General features: G+C 47.5%; 1 protein-coding gene across 1 annotated transcript; it reads left to right on the forward strand.

Moving 5' to 3' along the window:
* The first annotated feature begins 11,289 nt into the window (after positions 1 to 11,289).
* On the forward strand, positions 11,290 to 13,474 carry LOC127765252 (patatin-like protein 6). Its single transcript, XM_052290116.1, has 2 exons — positions 11,290 to 12,843; positions 12,929 to 13,474. Exons 1-2 carry the CDS (start codon positions 11,731 to 11,733, stop codon positions 13,223 to 13,225), a joined length of 1,410 nt encoding a protein of 469 aa, XP_052146076.1. The 5' UTR covers positions 11,290 to 11,730; the 3' UTR covers positions 13,226 to 13,474.
* The last annotated feature ends 5,233 nt before the right edge of the window (positions 13,475 to 18,707 follow it).

Raw genomic sequence — 18,707 nt, forward strand, 5'->3', positions numbered from 1 at the left:
AAAATCATGGCTTCAACTGCGAGCTGGTTGACTTGCTGTCTCGCCGACGGCCAATACGGCCAGGATTCATGTCCGTTCTTCTACGCATAAGCGTAGGATATGCAACTGTTTGGATTTGTTTCTAACAGTAACATGATCATTTCCCGTATAAATTACAATACAGAAAAAAATACTAAGAAAAAGATCAAAGAAACCACTTACCACTCTCTACCGGCTTTATAGATAAAGTTCTTTTACCATATTACTCACTCCGTCTTATAGTATAAGAGATTTTGATTATGCAATTATGGGATGAGGTAGTATTAGTTATGCTAGTATATAGTTGAAATCTAATGCTCTTTATTTTGTAACAATAAAATAATTTAAAATTGCGCACCATGCTATTGAGAATAATTTAGTCCATAAACGATATTTTCTTTTCCTATATGAGTATCTCGTCGATTAATACAGGAATGAAAAAGGAACAATTCCGGTAGGCAGTGATTTCTGTGACTGAATGGTTTCGCAAATCATGATTCCGGATACATGTCCTAGTAATTAGTCCAAGACCGCTAGCCCGTTCCCACTAAACCTCGATTCTTCTTTTAATGTATATATTACCATTCAGCTGGTTCCAGACTTGCAATTATCTTATACCCGTAGCACTATCTACTCTATCTTGTTGTTGGTGATTTCAGTCAATTATTCAGCTATGCGTTTGTCTAATGCCCTGCCCATTTGTTTTACTCCATGGTTAGATTGATAAGTCAGTGGACAGTGGGTCACCGAACATCAATCTTAAAGGAAGATGTTACTAGTACTATATATACTTGCAACGGCAACATAGACAGAGCGTCTCAGGATATTAATCTCATGCTATTTCAGGCACCAAAGACAATCAGTCTGCGCTTGCAAGTTGCTACTAAATAACTAGCTTATCATTCCATAAAAAGGCAGGGACCAATATCCTGATGGATCGATGTATTGTCACCTGTATAAGGATTAGGATGTACAGCCTACCGTAAGTGGACTTAGACACGCAAGATATTAGATTGAAGCGTATTGATGAATTGATCTAGCGCATACTGACGGCGACTCGTCACCATTATGGAAGATACGAGGAGAACTGTTCTTTTATGCCAAATCACGACTTCATGAGCACCCGTCTGCTTATCATTCCTACTGCTGCCCCGTGCTAAAATATAAAAAATAATCTAGGTTGAACATAATATTAAAAAAGTATTATGTATACATATTTTTAGAAACGCAGTATAAACGTAGAAACTTTTAACACGCACACACTCACCCCTATAAAAGCACACACGTACATCCCACCCGTACGAGCACATATGAAAGACTGGGCTGGCATATTATGAGATTCACGAAGTCACCACGGAGCATCTCGCTGTCATACGCACATTCACCCATATGAAAATACGTGTGTATAATCTACCCTTATTAGCATCTCCCAAAGACTGGGCCGGCGTATCTTCATATTTACGAAGTCAACATTAGATCCATCAATGTCGATGGGTATGTCAATTACCATTAAAAGAACTAGCAAGGTGGCCCGCGCAGATTGCGCGGCTAGCATCATTATATTTTCTCTCATATAATAGCATATATGTTTTCTCATTATATTATTCAAATATATTAAAATGACAACATAATTTTAAATTTTGCAATAACTTTACAAAACTACTAATGTGTAATATTTATATTATATTTTATATACGTGTTAGTTATTAATTATTTTTAATATCAAATTTTAGTTATTTGTAATTATATATATTCTTATATGGACTCTAGACTCGTCTTTTAATATTCCTTTATTTTTTAATTCCGAATTTTCTGTAAATTATATTTCTATATAGACTCTATGCTCTTCTTCCAATATTATTTATTTTTATTTCTGAATTTTCATATTATATTTTATATACGTGTTAGTTATTAATTATTTTTAATATCAAATTTTAGTTATTTGTAAATTATATATATTCCTTTATGAACTCTCGACTCGTCTTTTAATATTTCTTTTTTTAATTCCGAATTTTCTGTAAATTGTATTTCTATATAGACTCTATGCTCTTCTGCCAATATTATTTATTTTTATTTCTAAATTTTTATTATTTCTAATTATATTTCTATGTGGACTCTAAACTTATTTTTCAATATTCTTTAATTTTTAATTTCGAATTTTCAGTTACTTCTAAATTGTATTCCTATATTTTATTCATATATTGACCTTAAACCCTTCTTCCTATGTTTTTCTTAATTTAGAATTTTAGTTATTTGTAAATTGTATTTTTATACGGACTCTAAACTCTACTTTTAATTTTATTATGTTTATTATTTCAAATTTTAGTTAGTTTTAAATTCCTATATGGACTCTATACTATACTTCTAATATTCCTTATTTTTAATTCCAAATTTTTATTATTTCCTAATTGTATTTCTATATGGACTCTATACTCTACTTCTAATATTCCTTATTTTTAATTCCGAATTTCAGTTATTTCCTAATTGCATTTCTATATGGACTCTAGTCTCCTCAACTAAATAAATTTCCAAAGTCGCGGACCGGGGAACGTACCGGGTGTACGGTTTCCCGCTCTTGCACTTAAGGACCGTTTCCTTGGAATTTCATCCGAACACATGACAAGTACGACCACATGGGTGGAATGGGACACCCCTGGCTGAGTAACTAGCTTATCGGGGGAGCCATGATGCTAAGAGACATGTGGATTCGCCGGGGTGGTGTCGGGGAGGACCCCTGGGCTTCCTGGCACAGTATGGTCTGGGACCTAATCTGGTGTTGGTCTGGGACCCCTCTCGTTGGCATATGGTGAACCTGTGTCGGCTTTTGAAATGCCTTGTCATGAAAGCCTTAAGGTCTCTAGTTGTGGCCGTTCTGCACGGGCTGGATGATCCGGGTTAGTAATGTCGTGTGGGTAAAGTGTACCCCCTTTGCAGAGGTTATTAAACTGTTCGAACAGCCGTGCCCACGGCCATGGGCGGATGTGAGGTGATTCCTAGCGTAGTTTTGTTTGACTACTGCTTTGTGAAATTTGCTGATGTGGTTCGGGATCGATGTTTGGAAAAATCTGCGGCTGATGGGATCAGCTAGGCCCGGGTGGCCGTTTGAAAGCCGTTGGCCGGGTGCCAATCTTGATCAATTCAAAAGACTGATACATTGCACATACTCCGACCGGACGAGACGCACTGTCTCATCCGTGTCGTTTGAGAAGCACTCACTTAGTTGTTTTAGAAAAGAGTTCAAATAAAATCAATTGCAAAAACAACAGCCTTTCCTTGAAGCCTGCATTAAACACTTATTTCCCATGGCTTGCTGAGTACTCCCGTACTCACCCTTGCTCTATATAAATAATCCCCCCCAGTTGCTGAAGAAGATGAAGCGGATCCCGCTGACGAGGAGTTCTTCCAGGAGCAAGCCGGCTACGATGAGTTTTAGGGTTTCGGCCTAGTTCCCAAGTCGCGCCTATGATGATTGGTCCAAGTCTTGGCTTCCGCTTCCCTTTTGTAATGCAGTTGTAAGCTCAGGATCTGTCCGCAGCCCAACATGACTGTACTCCTACTCTATAATAAAGAGACCTCTGTTGCTGTGATACTCTGTCTTCCTGTGATACCAGCACTATTTCCTGAGACTGGTATCGATTAAGGTGGGTACAAGGGAACATGGTATAACAATTACAATGGAAGGGTCAAATGCAACAAATTAGGTAGGTCCGCCAATCTGCCTTGCAGACGGGACAAGCAGATTAAGTGCGATCCTATCAATGCATAATATTTTTCAAGCAACATAATTAAGTTCAAATATAGGCTCAAGATGTTCATAGGTGGCTTGCCTCGCTCGAGATCTTGAGCTTGATCCTCGAAATCCTCGCACTGCGGGTCTTCGGGCTCCGAAACTACACGCGAAACGGGACAACTTAGCAAACGGCGAAAATAAAGCCCTATTATTGACCTCTAAGCGTGCCATTAGATAGATCTCGAGATTTGAGGAATTTTGGAAGTTGAACGGAGTCAAACGGACTTACGGTTGGGAAGATATTGAATTTCTAAGATTATTGGATTTTTGGTCTAAAGGAAAAGGATTTATTTAAATCCTTTTTGAAAAAGAAAAGAAAAGAAAAGAAGGAGGGAGGGAAATTAGACTTCCCTCGGGCGGCTAGGGCGCGGCCCGAGAGAAAGGGGCCGCTCGGCCGAGCTTAATGGGCCGGCCGGCCCAAGAAGGCGGCCCAAGGCGCGCGCGCGGGCGGGGAGGGGAGAGAGAGAGCCGGTGGGCCGGGTCCACCTTGCGTGGTCCCGGGTGGGACCCGCTTGTCGGCGGCTCGGCTCACCGTGGGCGAGGTGCACGCGGGGCGTGCTAGGGTTTGGGGAGGGGAGGCGCGGCGCATGCGCGCGGTTCGCGGAGGACGCGGTGCGACGAGCCCATGCGCAGCCTCACGGCTCGCGGTGGACCGCGCGGGGGGAAGGGGAAACGGAGGGAGCGGCTGGCCGGGTCAGCCGATCCGGTCGCGGCCGAGGTGGCGCCGACGTGGCGCCTACGTGGCAGCCACGCGGGCCGTCGAGAGGAAGACGAAGGCGCCGGCCGCGAATGAACGGCGGGCGGCGGCGGTTTCTCCGGGACGCCGTGCGACGACAAGGGGCGACGGGGTGTACACCGGAAAGACGAGGGAGAACGAGAGGGAGCGAGCCAACGGCTTGGATTCGCCGAAGGGAGCTCGACAGCGGCGGATTGCGGTGGCGGCAGCCGGCGGCGAGGGAAGGGGGAAACGGTGACGAGGTCACGAGGGGCCGATTCCCGGTGGTCAGAGCATCTACGCGGCTACGGGAACCCACTCCTTGCGCCGGATTAGGAGGAAACGCATCGAGGGAGGCCGGCGACGAGAGACGCTTCCGAGCTCGGGCGGCGATGGCGGCGAGCACACGGCGAGCGACGGCAGCAGTCGGGGCGGCGCCGGCTAGCTACGGGGAGGCTACACATGCTACTACCGAAAACTAAGGGGAAGAGATGGATCGAGGAGGGAGAACGGGGAGATGCACTACCGTGCGGACGGGGCGCAGTGACGATGGGCCGACAGCACGGGAGTGATCTCTCCGGCCTCGGGCCGGGGAAGAGGAAGGAGAGGGTGCGCCCGGAGTCCTCTTCCGCATCCTAGCGCGCACCGGCTCCTCCGGCACACGCGACAGCGGCGGTCGGCGAGAGAGACAGAGGGACGGCAATGGTGCGGTGGGGCGAGGGCGAATGGGAGAGGAAAGGAAGGGGGGAAACTTGGGTTTATATGGGCAACAATGTCGGTTTGGGAGAGGGGAACCGACATTGGACGGTCAAGCCAGCGAGCTGGCGCTCCGGCTAGCGGCCAAATCGGCGACAGGGAGGAGGGGAATGACGCCGATGGAGGAAGAAAAAGAGAAAAAGGAAGGAAGAAAAGGGGCTTGCCTCCTTGCCACTTTGGGGAAAAGGAGGAGGGAGAGGGAGCGATGCGGCAGAGGGGGGCGGGGCTCAGCCTCCGTCCCTTGGAAGCCAGCGCGCGGCGGTGGCGGGGCCGAGTTGATGACGACGGCGATGACGGCGGACCGGTTTGGAGTGGAGCGGCGACACGGGCGGCAGACGCGGGGCAGGCGCGGCAGGCGCTGACGGCGGCGGCGACTGGCCGGTCGGCCACCACGGCGCGCGCGCGCGGGCGGCGCGGCGATTTGGGCGGCATCGGCTGGAATGGCAGCGAGAGCGGGAGGGAGGGCTCGGCGCGGCTCACGGCAGAGCGGGGAGAGAGAGAGAGCCGGGGAGGGAGGGGGAGATGGGCCGAGAGGGATTCGGCCCATCGAACCCGAGGGAGGCAAAATAGACTTTTGCGGAGGGATTTGATTTGGGAAGGATTTGGATTCGGGATTGAACTTGACGATAGATCGGGGATTTGAGATCTGAGATGGCACGGACACTAGACAACAAGCAAAGAAACAGATTTCTCAATTAGGGTTTTTAAGAGATAGTTTTCCCGCTAGGCGCCACGACGGAACGGGCGCTACATGTATGGACTCTATTCTCCTCTTCTAATATTCCTTATTTTTTAATTTCGAATTTTAGTTATTTCCTAATTGTATTTCTATATGGACTCTAGTCTCCTCTTCTAATATTCCTTTTTTTTTAATTCCGAATTTTAGTTATTTCCTAATTGTATTTCTATATGGACTCTAGTCTCCTCTTCTAATATTCCTTATTTTTTAATTCCGAATTTCAACTATTTCTAAATTGTATTTCTATATGGACTCTAGTCTCCTCTTCTAATATTCCTTATTTTTTAATTCCAAATTTTAGCTATTTCTAAATTATATTTCTATATGGACTCTGCTTTTTCTTTTTCTCTGATTAATATGAGAATTTCTAGGCCATGAGAGCGAACGTAGAGGCTCCTTTTTCTATTCATTTAATAATATAATAGATAATAATTTAGCCGTAAATATGAGTACCCAACTACCCATGTTAAGTCTAGCACTTGAGTCCAGGTGGGATGGTTACACCATAGGAACATAACCATTTAATTTCTCTTACTTCTACGTAGCTATATTCTACAACGAAGATAATACATGAAATTAATTCAAAGAATGTTACAAATGGTTACGAAGAGAAAATATATAGATCGCAAAATTAAATAGGAGAATATTTTGTTTGGTTAAGAAGAGAATATCGATAGAGAAAATGCCTGATTTTTAAACAAATTTTGATTACTTCTATATTTTAGATCGAATTAATGTGGTACTTTTTCATATTTGGTCGGCTCATCTCATAAGCATATGGTACGCACTATTTATATATGTTCCCTTTGTGGCAAAATAAATTAACTTATAGGGTTTAAACTTTATTTCAAAATAAAAGGTTAGCTACCATGTGATTCTAGACGATGCTCCAGTTGCTATCCGTGCGTCTGCTTTCTTAAATATTTTGAAATAGAGATGTTGTGTAAATATCTGTATTAAACCTCAAATTTGACGTCCAAAATAAAAAAGGAAACACGGCTAAAGTTTGAAAAAGATTCAGGGTGTGTTGCGTGAGTGAAGCTGATCTAACAGTCGGCTTAGGACCGGTTCGACCGACGGCAGATGGCTGGTCGAACCAATAACATTTGACCGGTAGATTCGACTCTGAGTTTAATTTGCCGGTTCTCATACCTTCTTGCTTGGGTTTGAGTTCTCTCGAGTCATAATTGGTTTATTGTCCTAGTAAGACATGGAGATGGATCAATGAAAGGCAAGACCAACCCTTTTATAACGTTCATGGCTAGTTTAATTAAGAGATAATCTGCACTCAACGCATTAGCTAATTGAGAATCATTCAATCAGTTTTGTATATACTTTTTATGTAATTCGTTCATCTTCACCTGTTTGCGTTGTAAGACATCCATCCTCCATGTGAGAGTGCGAATCCTCTTTAAACATTTGTCTTGTGAATCTTCCGTTACATCTATAAGACGGGAGTTTGTCTCAATTTATGTAAATGAGCTCCGCTACCTGAATTTGATCTTCTAAACTTGACTTGAGGATTTTTCTCAAGATTAGGATTGTTAGTGACTCGCCGTAAATTTTTGGGTAATTTGGAATCATGCCATTATAATTTTGTAAAGTTTGAGATATGCCATCGGTATCTCAATAACTTGTAGGACCCACATGAGTCAATGACATGTGGGTCAAGATGTCATATATCAAATTTTGCAAAATTATAATGGCATGGTTTCAATTTTTCCTAAATTTTTTAGGTGAATCCGAATCGTGTTGGCGACATGATCAAAATTAGACACGAATTGAGCAATATGCATGCTGGAGAACTCCTCTTATAGTCTTATTCCCTATTTTTTTTTGTCGCCAAGATGATTAGAGGTGTAGTTAATTACTTAATTATCTTTGTTGGTTGCTCTACTTTTATCACCGTCTACTCCCATCACTCCTTTGCCATATAATAGGATGCAATCACTTGGCAAGCTTGTCAGGTAGGACAATGTTCTTATACCAGATTCCATATGAACCGGGAAATCGGGAACTTCCGTTTGGCTCTGTTCAGCAATAACAGGAAGAAATTAGCACTAGCAGCAGTGGTGTCTCTTGCAGGTGCAGTGTATCGATAAGGTTTTTTTTTTTTGTTAATGTGATCTGGCCCTTGATACTGTAGTTGTTTATGTAAAGTTGGTCTCGTGTTGTTCTCTAACTTCTATGTGCTGAGGAGCAGCTGTTCCTTTTCTTGTCTGCTTATCTTGTTTCTTAATTTAAAGACGCACAGGTTCTTTTTTTTTTAATTCCAATGATCGATAAACGAAATTGAGTTAATCTATACGTAAACGTGCGTGGACCAACACCTTAACACGTTTGGTGATACATAACCATACAAAAACTGCACGAGCTGCAGTATTTTCCAATAGGGCCACCTAAGCTTCAGACTATTAATAACAGCACCTAAGCTTGAGACTATTAATAACAGCACTTACAATAATGCAATACTCTTGAATAAGTCACAGTTGTGTGTATACGCCTTTTGTAATCAGAAGGAAACAACTCTCACCTAAGTCGCCCAGGGTCGTAAATTAACACCCGATAGACCTAGACGATTACATAATAAGCATATCAATTCTGCAACCCGTATAATAACAGTTATTTTGGTAAAATAGAAGTATACTTACTTCCTTCGTCCTATAATAAATTTATTTTAGCTCATTTCATTTGTCCCAAAATATTTAGAGTGGTCATTGTATTAGAGTTTATGAAAATAGAAAATAGTTGTGTTTGAAGTAGATAAAATGAGGAATGGTTATATATTGGGATTTGATAAAGCAGACATATTTTAGGTTTTTAGTTTTGTATTGGTATGTATTAAATGGATGACAAATGAATTTACTTTAGAACGGAGGTGGTAAAAAAGATGAACAACACTTGATTTGAGTACCACCACCATGCATCCAATGTAGTATACTCTCCTACTTGTAGCTGTTTTCTTGCGATCAGGATCCTCTACAATTGACTGCACCATACATTTATCACTGACATCTCTCTATCCGTCTCCCCGTACCTCCACGGTTACTCTCACTCATAGTATCAGGCAACTTCGACATCAAGCAAGACATGAACCACATAGTACAAAACATTAATTATAGCAAACCAAATCATTCCGGAATGCATCGGTACGGTAGCTATTGCGTACCCCGTAAATGCACACGATCCCCAATTCCCCATCGAGCAGTAGTCGGTCCGTTCAAAAAAAAAAAAGAGAAAAGAAACCAAGACCTATTTGATGAGAAATTAGCTAGCTTATCGTGAAATCAAATTTGTATGTCACCGTGCATTCAGCTCGTCAATCTCGTCTGTACGCCGCCCTGACGTTGATCATTGCCTCAGCTCGTTGACAACGAGGTAGTCATTCCATCCATCACCGCCGCCGCTCACACCGGCACACACGTGTGCTAGTCTCACGATGCAGTCCCACACCGACGACCGGGAGAGGCGCGGACGAGACGGTTCTGTTCAGTTTGTGGAAATCTTTAAAAAAAATAATTATACAACCTCTATCTTCTAAAGCCATATTTGTTTCAGCTTAAAATTATTATAATCTAGATTATAGAACTAGATTACTATAAGTTAGATTATAATAAGCCGGATTATAATAAACCGATATAGAATAAGCTGCTAGTTTTTCTGGATTATTATCTGTTTGTTAGTTGTTAGTCACCCAATAATCTAAAATAAACACCTTTAGAGTGGCTTACCAGATTATAGTAACTTGGCTTATAAATTATAATAATCTATCGTAATAAGCTATCTGTTTTTTCAGCTTACTCCTAATAATCCATATTATAATAATCCTAAGCTGCATTAAACAGGGCCTAATTTACTTTTTTTGATTTCTTAGAATCTGTACGACAAACTAAATTGTTAGAAAAAACTTTTGATAGCTGAAGATTATAGGAGAACCTATAGCCATTAGAAGCTTCCAAACAAGATCTACGACGCGCAGCGGGATGTCCACACCGCCTCCCCCCCCCCCCCCCCCCCACGCTCCCGATCGTGGAAGCAGCGGTGACAAGAAAAAGGGCTTGTTCACTTTGATGCAAAAAAAACCTTACCAAATTTTGGCATTACAAAAATTTTGGCATAGTTGCCAAAATTTTAGCAGGATTTCCTATATAGTTACCAAAATTTGGCAGCAATCTAAATGTAGCCACTTTTTTAGCAACTTTACTAAAATTCGATAAGTTTGAAAATAGCATCAAAAGTAAATAGGCCAAAAGAATAGCGTGCGGCCGGCTGCCTGCCCTCGTGCCACCAACGGGGACAGGGGATCGAATCGTACGTGCCGCCTCCCCCTCTCCAGCCTCCGCGACCGGCCGCGGCGCCTTCGCTGCTGTGCACGCACCGTGCCGTGCTTGCCTTGCCTGCTTGGTCGGCGCGGCGCGGCCATATCCCCCGCGCCGCCCGCACGCACGCACGCACGCCCGGGCCGCGCGACTCCACCGCCGCTCGCGTTTGACCGTAACCGAAAGCGCCGCGCGCGAGTCGTGGACCCGGCGGATCGGGCCAAAGAGGGTTTTCTGGGCTCACGGACCGCCGCTGCGCCGATACACTTACACACACTGTTTGACCCGACCCCATATCCTCCTCTTGTCTCCGCCGCGAAACCGCCTGCCCCGGGGGTGGACGTGGACCGAGCCTTCGGTACACCACAGCAGCAAAACGGACCGTACGCGACACGGGGACACGCAGGCGCAGGTCCGTCTAATCCTACCTGAGGTTGCAGCCTTCGGCTAAAAGGCTCTACTGTTTCCACACCAACAAAGCAGAGCCTACACGCTGACATGTCCATTGCTTCTGCTCCCGACAGATCATCCTCGCGGCTTAGCTGTGGACCGGGTGCATGCAAGGTAGGTACCCCGCTCCCCAGCTGATGAACTGGCGTCCACGTCGTCACCTCACCCAGCCAACGGCAGCCATCATTATTAACTCGCCACTTACGCTGCCTCCGAGATGATTTTCACTTGACCACGCATCTTTAATCCGGATTAATCACCTCCTTCCTTCGCTTTTAATTACTTTTTGTATGTTTAATCACCCCGCCGAACCCCAGGTGACGACCGCGCGCGCGGCGGCCGCGGCTACTCGTGGACCTGGTGCACGGCGCGGGGGTCTACCCGCGGATCTCGAGGCAGCGGCGGACGGAGGAGATTCCTCCACGTCTCCCGACCTGGTGCGGAGCGTCCACGCGCTGGAGGACAAGCGGGAGCATTTCTTCCATCGGTTACGGCGCAGCAGCAAGACACGATCAAAGGAGAGAGAGAGAGAGGAAGACGACGACGACCTTTGTTGTTGTTTCCTTCTTTCTCTTCTCTTCTCCTCATCCTCCTCTTTAGCTTCCTCTCGCGCTCGCCGTCTCTCTCTCTCTCTCTATCGGGCGCGCGCCTTTCTGTGTTGGTCGTCTCTTTCCTCGCGTGCTCTGCCGCTGCGCAAGAATCAAAAGGCGCCGGCCACTAGAGAGAGTGTGTGTTTGTGTGTGTGTGGCTTGAGTTGAGAGTTGAGAGACCAATCGACCATCGGCTGTGATCTCAAAAGAGAGAGAGGGGCAAAGCGAAGTGGGCAGACTTGGGGGCGGCAATCCTTGCGAATCATCAAGGGATTCTGTCTTTTCTTTGGTGCGATTCGATTGTTTCTTTGTAGGGGGAAGGGAGAGAGGAGGGGGGGTTTTTGGCAATTGGCATGGAGGAGGCGGAGGAGATGCAGGTGGAGAGGATGCAGGAGGAGGTGGAGGGAGGCGGCGCGGATACGGATAAGCTCAGCTACGAGATTTTCTCCATCCTCGAGAGCAAGTTCCTGTTCGGGTACACGGACCCGCACCAGCTGTGGCTGCCCAAGGCGCCGGCGGCGCAGGCGTCGGCGGCGACGGCCGTGCCGTCGGGGAAGGCGGCGCAGCGTGGGAAGGTGTGCGTGCTATGCGTGGATGGCGGCGGCGGCGGGCTGCGGGCGCTGCTCGCTGGCCGCGCGCTGGCGCACCTGGAGGCCGCTCTCCGGCGCGCGTCGGGCGACCCGGACGCCCGCGTCGCGGACTACTTCGACCTCGTCGCCGGTACGGGCGCCGGCGGCGTGTTCGCCGCGATGCTGTTCTCGACGCACTCGCGCGGCGCGCCTCTGTTCCACGCCGATGACACATGGCGCCTCGTGGCTGACCACGCTCCCCGGCTCTTCCGCAAGGCCGTCGGCGGCTCGACGTCGCTCTTCTGCCGACCCAAGAAGCGGCCCCTCGCGGCGCCGACGGCGGCGCTGGACGCGGCCATGAAGACGGCGTTCGGCGAGGAGCTCACCCTGCGGGACACCATCAAGCCCGTGCTCATCTCCTGCTACGACCTCAAGTCGTCCGCGCCGCTCGTGTTCTCGCGCGCCGACGCCCTGGAGAGCGAGAGCTACGACTTCCGCCTCTGCGAGGTCGGCCGCGCGGCGTGGTCGGAGGCCGGCCGATTCGAGCCCGCCGAGGTCGCGTCGGTCGACGGCGCCACGTCCTGCGCCGCCGTGGACGGCGGGCCGATCATGGGCAGCCCCGCCGCCGCCGCAATCACGCACGTGCTTCACAACAAGCACGAGTTCCCGTTCGTGCGCGGCGTCGAGGACCTCCTCGTGCTCTCCATCGGGGGATGCTCCGCCGGTGGCACGGGGGCCGCGGCCGACGCCGACCTCCGACGCTTGCGCCGCTGGGGTCCCAAGGATTGGGCGCGCCCCATCGCGCGCATCGCCGCCGACGGCGCCGCCGACCTCGTCGACCACGCCGTGGCGCGCGCCTTCGGGCAGTGCCGCTCGTCCAACTACCTGCGCATTCAGGTGAGCAAATTCTCCCACTGCATTGCGCATTTTGAACGAACGTTCCCTCGGATTAACCCTGGTACAAATTCTCCGCCATGATCAGGCGAAACGGGAGAGCATGCCGCCGTGCGGGCCGGACGGGGAGTACGACCCAACCCCGGCGAACGTGCACGCGCTGCTCGCGGCGGCGGACGAGATGCTGAAGCACCGGAACGTGGAGTCGGTGCTGTTCGAAGGGAGGCGTGTCGGCGAGCAGACGAACGCGGAGAGGCTGGACTGCTTCGCCGCCGAGCTCGTCGCCGAGCATCGCAGCAGGGGCTCCCGGATTGGCCCCACCGTGGCGTTCAAGCAGGCGCCGCGGAAGCAGCCGCCGGCGGCGGCGGTGGCGGCGATGGGCTGAGCCGGTGGCCGCGTGCACTGTGGAGTAAGGACATGTAGGCCCTCTCTTTCTTCTTGCTTTCGCTGGAATCCTGCTGCATTTTTTACGTGGCAGAGTGGCATTGCTCCAAGAAGCATTTTGCCAATGGGAAATTCGACTTGGAGAAAATATGAAAGAACATCTGTGATATATAATTTCAGCTTCATTTCAATTTAGCATAGAATTGTACTAGTATCATCTTTCTTCAGAATCATATGCTTCTTTGTTTTCTCTTCACATACTTTGATGTTGGTGTTCAGTATTAATCTTCTTTGGTAAGTGGATGCAACGGCGATATCTGATGGTGATCTTCAGAAGATCAATTTTCATGGGTCTACCTACCAAGTGGTCAGTGGTGTGGTGTACTGAATATCTAAATGCATTTCCAGTTCAAAGTACTTCTCATTTCCAGTACTGAATATCTGAATATCTTTGTCATTTCCACTACCTTTGCTTGATGACTAGATGACCCATCAACCATGTCAACTCTTGCTTCTGCTACTTGCATATACTTCCATTTGAGCATTCATCAGTTCCTACAGACATCTGGATGAACCTACCTAATACCTGCAATTATGTCTGGGAACCTCTTCTTCTTGTTCATGAAAAAACTAAACACGGTCATGAACATTAACGTTCAGCATTTCAGCCATGTTGCTGCACTGTATTTTCTTCAGAAGCAACCCTATGCAAACAAAAAAGGGAAGACATATTTCAGATCTTTGTCTGCGATAAGAAAAAGGAGAGAACTGTACATGCATGTCCCATCGCCATCCTGATCCTGATCACAACGTACACCGTGTTGTTTAAAGCGTCTAAAGATTCCTCCAAGCACACTAAATCAAGTAACCTTTGTTTTTACAGCAACAAACACACACAACTCTTCACTCTTCAGCTCTTCTCAAACCGTCGGCAGCCACATAGAAACAATTAAGCAAACCTTTCATGACAATAATGAGCTTTGTCACTTTGAGCTGTTTCTTCGGCTTAGCTCAGTTGCATAGTCGCGCTACTGTTTGTGCAACGCCCCATTAGCTGACACGCGTGGTCGCTGTCACTAAGCTCTCGCAGCACTTGTTGATTGCAACGCCCATGATCTGATTGGAGGCCACATCTCGGCTGTTCTTGGATGTTGTAATCATCTTTCTTGTCGAAGCAGGTTTGGTTCTGGTTTTGGTTTTGGTTTTGGGTTTGGTTTGGTTTGGTTTTGGTTTGGAGATGAACACGTCGTGTTTGGAGACCGTGATGGGAATCGGGCGGTGGCTGCCCCATGATTGCTGGTTGTTGGGTTTGGGAGTTTGCAGCATATTTCGCTGTCCGAAGAGAGGATCACATCAAACGCCAAGATGCCGGAATAGGGCGCCCGTCCGTAACTTTGTCAACCGACAGAGATCATTAGTGCCACTCGGTTGTTAGTTGTTACAGCACCCTGCTACTAACCCTGAACTTTTGCCCCTCCTTTTTTTTTCAGTCTTCTTATCTCCTCGTTCTGAATTCATGTCAAAAACAGATAAAAGAAGAGTCATTCCTCACAGCCGTTAATACTTAATAGGTATATATACTCCTACTAGAATTTGCGTTCGACGTACTGTCTGGAATGCAAGGATTGGTCGTCAAAAACTGCAACCCGGAAACGTCGTACCGGTGCAGATTTGAGGTTGTGGAGACAGAACAGTGGAGGTTTAGTGGTACACCGATCAGTGGCAGTAGTAATGGAGGTTTTGCACGGTGTTTGGTGCACCGCCTTTGTTGGATCAGGTCGTATTTTTTGGTGTTATCGCCCGGAGGCGGCAGCGGGAGGAGCACGGCATGCAACGCACGGAGCTACTACCGCTCGCGACCGAGCGGGGCATGGCATCGCTGTTGCTGTCGCTGAACACCACGTCGCGATCACATCTCCTCCCTCCGTTGCTCGTCCCTAGGGGCGGATCTAACATGAAGACGAAAAGGCTCAAACCCTCATTACCGCGGAATTATGAAAACCCCTACCGACTCTCCTTTAAAATTCTTTTTGCCAAACTAAAAGGGGTTAAAGTTCTACTATTTCTTTCTGTATGCGTCAGTGCTCACCATCACTTTCGCGTCGGCGTCAAGGTGTTACAGCTTGGGTGAAATGCCCGACACAACACAACCAACAACCACTTCATGATCCTTCACTATATAGCGTCTCTGTTATTAGCTGGATCTGAAAAAATGCTGAACTTTTTTCGGTTTCGATAACTTTTTTTTTAAGAACTAGGGCTGGGAAGCAGGTTTCGATAACTTTTGTCATATTATATCATTCTTGTTATGAAATGAGGTTTTTATTAGGTGCGTTTAGTTAGTAGCAGCCACATTTTTGTCACGGTTGATTCGGACATCATTCACCTTTTGACCTTGTTTAGTTCCAAACTTTTTCTTCAAACTTTTAACTTTTTCATCACATCAAAACTTTCCTATACACATAAATTTCCAACTTTTCCATCACATCGTTCTAATTTCAATCAAACTTTCAATTTTGGCGTGAACTAAGGGTGTGTTTAGTTGGGGAAAATGAATTTTTTTGTGTCACATCGAACGTTTGACCGGATGTCGGAAGGAGTTTTTAGACACGAATGAAAAAACTAATTTCAGAACTCGCCTGGAAACCGCGAGACGAATCTTTTAAGACTAATTAAGCCGTCATTAGCACATGTGGGTTACTGTAGCATTTATGGCTAATCACGGACTAATTAGGCTTAAAAGATTCGTCTCGCGATTTCCCCCATAACTATGCAATTAGTTTTTCTTTTTATCTATATTTAATGCTTCATGCATGTGTCTAAAGATTCGATATGATGTTTTTGGAAAAAAATTTGGGGAACTAAACGGGCCCTAAACACACCCTCCGGCTGTGTTTAGTTCCTGAAAAAAGTTAGAAGTTTGAAAAAAGTTGAAAGTTTATATGTGTAGAAAAGTTTTAGATGTGATGTAATGTGATGGAAAGTTAGAAGTTAGGGGTAGTTAGGGTGAATTAAACACGGTCTTTGTAGACTTGTTTGACTGTACCTCTGTGGCTAAACTTTGAAATGATCTGCAGAGTTGTACCGATACGGATATAGTATTAGTTTTTTTTTTCCTACGAAATATAGGCCTGATTCTACTCCATATCCAAATGCCATAGAGTAGCAGTTTAGCACGTTGTGCCGCGTGGGTTCCATTTCGCTATGCTCCATATATCCACAATATGGCTGTGTTTGGATCCAAACTTCAGTCCTTTTCTATCACATCAATCTGTCATACACACAACTTTGCAGTCACATCATATCCAATTTTAACCAAAATTTAAACTTTGCGCTGAACTAAACGCAGCCTATATCCACAGAGGCATTCTCTCCCTCACGGTTAAACATGAACTCCACCGGGTAAATTCACCTTTGCTCGAGATTTGACAGGTCAAAGTGCACGTTTCAGAACCGACCGTTTGGTCGTTAGTACTGGCACGGATAGGTTATCTGGTTCCCCTTAATCTGCGCCCTGCTTTTCCCAAATTTTTGTGCTCTCTTTGCATCGAAAGACGAGAAATGCTGTCCCAGCAAACAATGACAATTCTTTCCCGCGACGTGCAGAGCACATAACAAGGGGTTCTGTGGGTTTGTAGCCAGTAGGTTAGAAAAAGGCTCGTGGCAATATATTGTCTAGCTTGATGCATAATGTCGTCTTAACGGACTAATGTTTGGGCTCCGTAAAACACAGTATAAATTTTACAGAATTTTCATAGAATTTTGTTTAATTCCTCCAAGAGCCCTTCAAAATTGCACCTAGTATGTTGTATGCTGAAACTTTTTTTTTCATGGCTCCTGGGGCAATTCAATTTCAATCCAATCAAATTGCTACAAAACTTTTACCACGTTTATGGGGTCAATCAATCCAAACTTCAACATCTTCATATATATATAAACCATGGGGCCTGAAAAAAAATGCAAAATGCTCGTCTGGCTAGTCATGCAGAACAGAGACCAAAATTTGCACAAGGAGCTTTCCGGTATTTCACTGGGAGCAAAAGAAGAGCCCATAACTTTTTTTTTAGATAATAGATTTCCATTAATCTAGCCTCTATATCCACGAAGGATATATACAGCCAAAATGATACAAAAGTACTTAGGCTCACACCTCAACAAGGAGAAGAACACAACCAAAAAAGAAAACTAAACCAAACGACCTCGGCATATCCTGCTTCTCTGCATCCTGCCATAGTCTCTTGAAACGGCCAGATTTGACTAGTGGAAGTCTACCAGTCGCCTTCGCCCCTAATGCGCCGTCGATGCAAACCTCCATTGGTGCAATCTTCATCAATTTCAGGTGAGCTGACGTCACACGCAGCTTGTTAGCCCACTCTCAATCGTCGTCATTCGTCGTATAGTCGGAACTAGCCAACCAGACACAAACCGACGGGATCGACTTCGACCTCACCGAATTCCTAGACATCCACTATTCAAAGTGCTGCCGCTATGCTCCGCCGCAGCCCCTAGGGCCACTGGTGCCGACAGGAACCGCCGCTGTCCTGGGCGACCGCAGCCCCTAGGGCCACCGGCGCCGACGATAGCCGCCGCAGCCCCTAGGGCTGCTAGCGCCAATGGGAGACGCCGCTGTCCTCCGCCGCAACCTCTAAGGTTGTTGGTGCCGACGGGAGCCGCCAGCACAGCCCCTAGGGCCGTCAACGCCATCGGGAGCCGCCCCCGTCCTCCATCGCAACCTCTAGTCCGCCGCCACCACCTGGAACCGCCGTCGCCACAACCCCTAGGGCCGCTAGTTTCGACGAGAGCCATCACCGTCCTCCGCAGCAGCCCCTAAGGCCGCCTCCGCCGACGGGAGCAGTCGGGCCGCCGCTAACCTCCGCAGTCCTCTGCCGCCCCCACCGCCGTCCGAAGGGACTCCGTCGCCAACGCCTTTCCATCTCCCCTCCTCCGCCAACCTAGCCACCGGGAGCTAGAGGGGGAAGAGACGAGCTGGGGCTAGCCTCGCCGCCTGCCACCGCTCGAAGACCACCCCCAGCATAGCCGAGACGTCGCGCCTCCTCCGGCCGCCATCGTCGGGGTCGCCTAGACCCGATCTGGCCGCGGCGAGGCTAGATCCGGCGTCGAGGAAGGTGGATCCGCAACCGGCGTGGCCTAATCCGCCGCGCCGACCGTCCAGCCACCACCTCCTTCGACCCGCCACCGTGGAGAAGCCCCTGGTGTTCCCCGCCGCTGGGCATCCTCGTGGGGAGAACACCCCGCCGCCGCCGCCATCCTTGTGGCCGTCCGGCATTGCCGACGAGCCGCTCGGGCGGCAGCAAGACGAAGGGGAGGAGGAGGGAGGGGGCGGCGGCGGAGGATTTTTCGCCGTCCGGGTCGCCCCTGGGACGGGAGCGACACGAACCACCGGCAAGTTGCCGAAGAGCCCATAACTTGATCAGTAAGCACCTCTCATTGATGATACCATAGCATGAACACCCTTGTACAAT

Source organism: Oryza glaberrima, chromosome 3 (assembly GCF_000147395.1).
Source record: "Oryza glaberrima chromosome 3, OglaRS2, whole genome shotgun sequence".
Classification (NCBI taxonomy): Eukaryota; Viridiplantae; Streptophyta; class Magnoliopsida; order Poales; family Poaceae; genus Oryza; species Oryza glaberrima.

Excerpts from the sequence above, each read along its gene's own strand:
- LOC127765252 (XM_052290116.1), top strand. The coding sequence starts at position 11,731 with ATGGAGGAGGCGGAGGAGATGCAGGTGGAGAGGATGCAGGAGGAGGTG. Across the intron at positions 12,844-12,928 it reads CCAACTACCTGCGCATTCAG|GCGAAACGGGAGAGCATGCC; the intron begins GTGAGCAAATTC and ends CGCCATGATCAG.